At 40.8% G+C, this 8,991-nt stretch overlaps 1 protein-coding gene across 1 annotated transcript; it reads left to right on the top strand.

The window, feature by feature from the left end:
• Positions 1-2,557: 2,557 nt before the first annotated feature.
• LOC119569673 lies at positions 2,558-8,562 on the top strand (the record flags this gene model as incomplete). The annotated part of the gene is made up of 3 exons (XM_037917734.1): positions 2,558-2,608; positions 5,046-5,121; positions 8,552-8,562. Coding segments are annotated over 3 exons (138 nt in total), but the record flags the coding sequence as incomplete, so codon positions are not given.
• Between the last annotated feature and the right edge of the window lie 429 nt (positions 8,563-8,991).

The raw sequence follows: 8,991 nt of genomic DNA, 5'->3' as shown, positions 1-8,991 counted from the left end.
TAGAAATTAGTCAATGTCGTTTTGAAATCTTGGTTACTAAAAAGTTTTAGTATGTTATTTAAATTTATGATGAAACTTTTTTATGGACTAGGCTACTTTGTTATGAAAAAATATAACAGTATTTTATAGAAAATATTCCCCAAGCCTCCCTTTCAAGCTTTTTTCTCCCCTCTTGGACTTTCACAAATTTTCCCATTACTATCACAGTAAAGTGATTTGCCCATTATCCACAATTAGTCTTTGTTGACACGGCCAATAAAAAACTTTTTCGCCCTCCCCTTTTTTCTGAAGGGGTTGCCCCAAAAAAAAGAAAAATGTCATCTATGTAATACAAAACTTTGGTAAAGTTTTTAGATAATAGCTGAAAACCTTTCATGTGAAAGGAACGTCTTTGAGTTTTGTTACTTGGATACAAAAGAAAAATGCACTAGTAATACAATAAAATTTGGGAAGAGTGTAGATCTATCATGCTGAAAAACCCTTTTAGTAAAAAGGAACGTCTTTGAGTTTTTTTTACTCTGGCATACAAAAAATAATTTTCGAAGATCCTACGTATTTTTTTTACACAGTCTCTACTTTTTTCCTTTTTTCCAGAATGTCGTGTTGCCGGATGAATTTACGTGACAAAAAATTTTAAACCTAGGGTTTTTCGTGATGGTTTTGTTCGCATGGTTTTTTATTTTCAAGGGTCATCGTGAAAGTCTTTTTTGTAGTGTTAGGGTTAAGGAAATTTGCCAGGGAAAAATTTACCATAACACGGTATTTTTGGGATTCCCCAGTTTTGTTTCGAATTCCCGTTACTTTTTTAAAAAATTTTTCCACAATTTTTTGCCACTGCAAAAAAAATTTTAACAAGGAACAAACACCGCCATCCGGGTAAGGGTAACCCTTTTTTGCAAAACCACGCACCACACACCACCCCCCAAACCCCACCCAACAAATAACAAACCCAATTTTAAAGGGGAGGGGGGGGTTTTTTTTGGGGGGGTTTTGGGGGGGGGTTTTGGACAAAAATAATCAAACTACAAACAAAAAAAAAAAAATAAAAAAGGGGGTTTGGGGGGGTTTTTGGGGGGGGGGGGGGGTTTTAAAACATGAAATTCTTTTTAAAAGGGTTTTTTACACAACGCCCCAAGCCAAAAAGGGAAGGGTGGGGGACCCCCCCGTAAATCCACGACGCCGCAAAAGAAAACCCACCCCCCAAAACGACCTTCGCCCCCCATCCGCCCCAGCCTGGGCGGGGGGGCCGACCAGTTGAAACCTTTTTTCCCACAAAACCCACAAAAAACCCCCAAAGGTCTGCACTGAAAATAAAAACTGACCGAAACCCAAAAAACCCATAAAAAAAAAACCCGACAAAAAACAAAAAACCCAAAACCCAAAAACAACCATGCAATCACAAACAAAAAAACAAAAAACCAGCCCCCCCGAAACCTTTGCTCGCCGCCCGAATCGCCCCCGCAACCTCCCCCCCCCGCCCCCCCCGAAACCAAAAACCCCGCCCGCCGCCTGCCCCTCCCCCGCCCCAAAAACGCAGCAAGCAAAACCCCACGCCCCCCCCCGGCCGAAACACAAACAAAAAGAAAACCGCAAAACCATGAAACCCGACAAAAACCACCAACCGCAAACAAACCACGAACCACAAAACCCCCAAACACAAAAAAAACCACCACTTAAAAAAACACCAACCACAAACCCCCAAGCAACCGGAAAAAACAATTTAACCGGGACAAAAACCATGCAACCGACAAAAAACCCACGCAACGACAAACGCCATCAACCGACAAACACATGCAACCGACAAACAAAATGCAACCCGGGGCAAACACCACCCCCAAACGGAAAACCACAAACAAACCCGAAATCAAACCCCCACGCAACCGAACAAAAACCAGAAAACCCGAAACCATGAGGGGACAAAAAAAACATGCAAAAAAAACCAACAAACAAAAAACCCCCCAAAACCGAAAAAAACCACGCAACCGAAAAACACCACGCAACCAAACCAAAAAAAAACCCCGACAAAAAAAGAAACCCGCCCAAAAAACCCCCGAAACCCGACAAAACCCCCCCAACCCCAAAAAAAACAAACCCCATAAACCACAAACAACCCCAATGCAACCCCCCCCAAACAAAAAAAACCACGGAACCGACAAAAAACCCAGAACCCAAACGAAAAACGGACAACAACCCACCAGGGGGAAAAAAAAAACCACGAAAAACCGACCCCCAAACCACCCAAACCCGAAAACGACACCACAACCGACAAACACCATGAAACCCCGACAAACAACCACGAAAACCACAAAACACTGAAAAAACCCAAAACAAAAACTCAACCACAAAAAAACACAACCGAAAAACAAACGAAAAAACCGAAAAAAACCCCAAACCCACAAAACCAAACAAAAAACCAACACAACCGACAAAAAAAACAACCAACAAAAAAACCACCCAACCAAAAAAACAACAAAAAAACAAAAAACCAAAAACCAAAACCACAACCCACCAAAAAAAACACAACACAAAAAACACAACACAACAACCACGCAACCGAAAAAAAAAAAAAAAAAAAAAAAAAAAAAAAAAAAAAAAAAAACTCAAAAAAGACAAAAAAACAGAAAAAAGACAAAAAAACCCACGCAACCGAAAAAAATGAAACCGACAAACAACACGCAACCGCAAACAACATGAACCGACAAAACGACCGCAACCGAAAAAGAAAAAACAACAGCAACCGAAAAAAAACATGCAACGAAAAAAAACCCGCAACGAAAAACACCCAACCAAAAAACAAACGCAACCCGCAAACGAACAAAAACAAAAAAGCAACACAAACAACCACCAACCAAAAAAACAGCAACCGAAAAAAAAAAAAAAAAAAAAAAAAAAAAAAAAAAAAAAAAAAAAAAAAAAAAAAAAAAAAAAAAAAAAAGAAAAACCCCGCAACGAAAACACCACAAACCCAAACAAAAACCAAACCCAAAAAAACAACCACGAAACCGGGAAAAAAAACCACAAAACCAAAACAAAACAACCACGCAACGAAAAAACAAAACCCCCAAAAAACGCCCCCCGCAAACGTCCAGCAAAACCAAAAAACATGCAACCGAAAACAACACGCAACCGACAAACAACCACGCAACCGACAAAAGCCCCATGCAATCGACAAACAAAGCAACCGACAAAAAAACATGAAACCGAAAAACAACTGCAACCGACAAAAACCCCACGCAACCGACAAACGGACCAGAAAACCGAAAAACAACGACGCAACGACAAACGACCGAGCAACCGATAAACAGAATCGACAAACAACCACGCAACCGACAAACAAAGCAACCCGACAAAAAACCCACGCAACCGCCCCAAAACAAACATGCAATCGAAAAAACAAAAATGCAACCGACAAAACAAATTTGCAACGAAAAAACAAAAATGCAACCGACAAAAACCACGCAAACCGACAAACGACTCGCAACGACAAAAACCCACGCAACCCAAACAAACAACCACGCAACCGACAAACGACCATGCAATCGCAAAAAACATGAAAAACCGACAAACGACCAGCAATCACAAACAACAGGGAAAAACCGACAAACAACATGCAACCGACAAACAAAGAAACCGCCCAAAGACCATGAAACCGACAAAAAAAGAACGACAAAAAAACCACGCAACCGACAAACGACCACGCAACGAAAAACAACCCACGCAACGACAAAAAACCCGCAACCGAAAAAAAAAAAACCCGAAACCCGACAAACAACCACGCAACCGACAAACGACGCAATCGACAAAAAACCCACGCCCCGCAAAAAACATGAAACCGACAACGCCCACGCAACGAAAAAAACGCCACGCAACCGACAAACATGAAATCGACAAAAAAACATGCAATCGAAAAAAAACCCACGCAACCGACAAACGATAGCAATCGACAAACAACCACGAACCGACAAACGCTACCAATCGAAAAACAACACGAAACCCAACAAACAACCACGCAACCGACAAACGACCATGAATCGACAAACAAATGCAACCGACAAACAAATGCAACGAAAAAAAACCCAGAACCGACAAACAACCACGCAACCCGACAAGCGACCATGAAATCGAAAAACAAACAGAACAAACAATTGAAAACCGACAAAAAACCACGAAAAACGACAAACGATACGCAATCGCAAACAACCACGAAACCCAAAAAACCCACGAAAAACCGACAAACGCCCAACAATCGACAAAAACAGAAAAACCGACAAACAAAAATGAAACCGACAAAAACCCAGAAACCCGCCCAACAACCCGAAACCCGACAAACGACCACGAAACCCGAAAAAAAAACCCACGAAAACCGACAAAAACCACGCAACCGGACAAACAACGAAACCCGACAAAAACAGCAACGACAAACAACCACGAAAAACGACAAACGACCATGCAATCGACAAACAACCACGCAACAACAAAAAACAAAAACCGAAAAACGACCACGCAACGCAAAGTCCACGAAACCCACAAACATGCAACGACAAACAACCACGCAACCGACAAAAAAACCACGAAACCCGAAAAAAAGACCAGCAATCGACAAAAACATAAAAACCGACAAACAACATGAAACCCGACAAAAACCCACGAAACCCCGAAAAAGACCATGAAACCCGAAAAAAACCCCCCGAAACGACAAACGCCCGACGAAAACGATAAAATGCAATCGCAAACAACCCACGCAACCGACAAACAACAGAAAACCGAAAAAAAACCACGAAACCCGACAACGACCAGCAATCGAAAAAAAAACCACGAAAAAGAAAAAAAACATGAACCCGAAAAACGACCACGCAACGCAAACGTCCACGAAACCGCAAAATGCAATCGACAAACAACATGCAACGACAAACAAATGCAATCGACAAACAACATGCAACCCGACAAAAAAACCAAAAAACCGACAAACAAATCCAAGTCGAAAAACAACCCGCAACCAAAAAAACAACCACGAAAACCGACAAACGACCAGCAATCGACAAAAAAATGCAACCGACAAAAACATGAAAACCGACAAACAACCCAGAAACCGAAAAAAAGACCTGCAACGACAAACAACATGCAACGGGACAAAAAAACATGCAACGAAAAACAACCATGAAAACCGACCAAAAACCCACGAAAACCGACAAACGACCAGAAACCCAAAAAAAACAACCCGAAACCCGACAAACAACCACCAACCAAAAAAAAAACCCGAACCGACAAACAACCATGAAACCCGAAAAAAAAACCACGCAACGACAAACGCCCGACGCAACGATAAAACATGAAAAACCGACAAAAACCCACGAAACCCGACAAACAACATAAACCACAAACAACCAGCAACCGACAAACAAAACATGCAATCGACAAAAAACCACGAACCGACAAAACACCAGCAATCGCAAAAAAATCCCAACCGACAAACCCCTGCAAACAAAAAAACCATGCAACGCCCAACAACCAGCAACCGACAAACGACCCCCCCAAACCCAAAAAAACAACCAGCAACCGACAAACAACCACGAAACCAAAAAAACAACCACGAACGACAAAAAAACCATGAAACCCAAAAAAAAAAACACCCACGCAACGAAAAAACGACCGACGAAACCGATAAACATGCAATCGCAAAAAACCCACGAACCCTACAAAAAAACACGCAACGAAAAAAAAAACCGCGCAACCGAAAAGAACAGCAACCAACAAAAAAACCCACGAACCTAAAAACAACCACGCAACCGACAAACAAAAACCGCAACCCACAAAAAACCACGCAACGACAAAAAATCACGAAACCGACAAGCAACCAGAAAACCCGACAAAAAACCAGCAACCAAAAAAACAATCACGAAACCGAAAAACAATCACGCAACCGAAAAAAAACCACGAACCCGAAAAAGAAACCACGAACTCAGACAACCCGAAATCGAAAACACCCACACAACCAACAAACAACCCCAACCGAAAAACAACCCCCAAAACCAAAAAAACAACCAAAAAAACCAACAAACAACCACGCAACGACAAACAACATGAACCGAAAAACGACCACGCAACGACAAACGTCCACGCAACGACAAACATAACCGACAACAACCAGAACCGACAAACAACCACGCAACCGAAAACGACCATGCAATGGGACAAACAACTGCAACCGACAAAAAAATGCAACCCGACAAAAACCACGCAACCGAAAAACGCCCATGCAACCAAAAAAACAACCACGCAACGACAAACGCCCGACGCAACCGATAAACATGCAATCGACAAAAACCACGAAACCCGAAAAACAACATGCAACAAAAAACCACGAAAACCGAAAAACGACCATGCAATCGACAAAAAACCCACGCAACCGACAAACAAGAAACCCGACAAACGACCACGCAACGACAAACGCCCACGCCCCCAAAAAATGCAACGAAAAAACAACAGCAACCCGCAAAAAAATGCAACGAAAAAACAACATGAAACCGAAAAAAACAACACGAACGAAAAAACGATACGCAACGACAAAAAAAACCACGCAACCAACAAACAACCACGCAACCGACAAAGACATGCAATGAAAACAACATGAACCGACAAACAAAGCAACCGAAAAAAAAACCATGCAACCGAAAACGCCCATCAACGACAAAAAACATGCAACCGAAAAAAAAAACATAAAACCGACAAACAACCATGAAAACCGCCCAACACCACGAAACCCGAAAAAACGCCCACGCAACCGAAAAAAAACCCACGAAACCCGACAAAAAACCCACGCAACTGAAAAAACAACCCCAAAAAACCGGGGCAAAAAAAACCATGCAACCAAAAAAAACAACCACGCAACGACAAAGACGACGAAACCCGATAAACATGCAACGAAAACAACCACGAAAACCACAAAAAACCACGAAACCGCAAAAAAAACGCGCAACCACAAGAAACCCCACGAAAACCAAAAAAAAAACACGCAACCTAAAAAACAACCACGCAACCGACAAACAACACCGAAACCCCACAAACAACCACGCAACCGACAAAAAAATCAGCCCGAAAGCAACCACGAACCCCGACAAAAAACAACGCAACCAAAAAAAACAATCACGCAACCAAAAAACAATACGAAACCGAAAAGAACACGCAACCGACAAAGAACCACGCAACCTACAGAAACCCGAAATCGACAAACAGCCACACAACCAAAAAACAACACGAAACCGAAAAAAACACGCAACGACAAGCAACCACGAACGACGAAAAAAAACGACCTCGAAAAAAAAGGGGGAGGGGCCCACGCAACAAACGACCATGAACCGACGGGGAAAAAACGCAGCCCCCAAACACCCTGTCGGGGGCTCCGTGGGGGGTTTTCGAGAAAAGGTGACGATTGGGCCTCAGCCCTTTGGCTGTCTCCCAAGGATTTTTGCGTGTATTGCCTTTGGAAGCGACCCCACCCCCAAAAAAAGGTGATGATAGATTTTAATGGAGAGCCAGAGGCAAAACATGGGGAGGCGTGGCGAGACTCTTTATCATCGTTTTCTCCTTTTTTTTAAAAATTTTTTTTTTTCTTTCGTTATTCTCTTCATTTCTTTTTTACCTTTTTTTTTTTTACCCTTTTCCATTTTCTTATTTTTTTCCTGTTGTTTTTTCCCCTCTCTGTATCTCTCCCCCCTCTCTCTCTCTCTCAGATTCATCATCTATCTGTTGTCTGTTGTCTGTCTCCCCCTCTTTTGTTTCATCTCTTTCTCTTTCTCTCTTCTTTTTCTTTTTATTATCTATCTCGATTACCTATCTTCTCTCTTTTTCCCTTTTTTCATTCTCTCTCCTCCCCCTCTCTTCTTCCTCTCTCTCTCCTCTCTCTCTTCTTCTCCTTTCTCTCTCTCTCTCTCTCTCTCCTTTTTTTATCTCTCTATCTATTATCTACTATCTATCTCTTTCTCTCTTTTTCTTTTTTTCAAAGAGAAGTTAGTGGTATTTGTCATTAAAAAACGTTTCCTTACAAAAATAAAAAATTAGTCCATGAAAAAAAATAATAACGAAAAAATTTGAAGTAACCCGGGGCAGCTCTTTAAAACAAGTATAAAAAAAATGGGTTGACTTCCACCTGGGGGAACTCCCATTTGTTTTTAGGTACATCAAAGGGCTTGTGATACGAAAATTGTCCCCAGTGTTTAAAAAGGGACAAAAAAAAAAAGTATACTTATAAAGGGGTGGGAAAAACATCCTTTTCGGAGCTTCAGCGTTATTATCTGAGGATGTCCGTTATGTTGAGGGCGGTTTTTTGTTAATATATAACAAGACAAATTATTATGATGATTATATATCTATGGTAGGTTTTCTCGTAACAATAATCTTGAAGCTTTTAAAAAAATTTTTCTAAACATGCTTTCATAAGACTTATCTGGACCAATATTTTTTGGAAACTACTGTTTTTAACGGAGGTACTTGAATTAGTCACTGTAAAATTTTTTTATGACAAGAATTTTTAAGTTACAATTTCGTGCAACAGATGGCAGTTAAACAAATAAAAAAAGACTATATTTAATAACAAAATAATAAAAAAATCTATAAACAGCAGAGATAATTTTTTTATGCTTTGAATGTTTTTTTCAACCTCTACGGGCCCTCAGATAATTTTCCATTGTGTCAACAAAATTCCATCTTATACGCTCCTATTCTTTTTAAAAAATATAAGTCATGGGAGAATTTTTATTTTATGAACAAAGGGTTTTCCTGGGTTCTCGTTATCAGGGCCCCCTTAAATTTTATTTATAGAAGGGCTTAATGAAACTTTCGAAGCTAGCTTTTGAAAATTTGTTCTATTTAATTTAATTAGTTAAAGTCTTTTTTTATTTCCCCCTCCTCCCTTTCCCCCCCTATCCTTTTCCTCCTCCCTAAAATTCCCTTTCCCAAATCCTCCTCCTTCCTCCTTTTACATCATTATTAAGT

The sequence above is a fragment of the Penaeus monodon genome, unplaced genomic scaffold, assembly GCF_015228065.2.
Source record: "Penaeus monodon isolate SGIC_2016 unplaced genomic scaffold, NSTDA_Pmon_1 PmonScaffold_1784, whole genome shotgun sequence".
Lineage (NCBI taxonomy): Eukaryota > Metazoa > Arthropoda > Malacostraca > Decapoda > Penaeidae > Penaeus > Penaeus monodon.
This window is presented reverse-complemented; position numbering and strand designations above follow the sequence as displayed.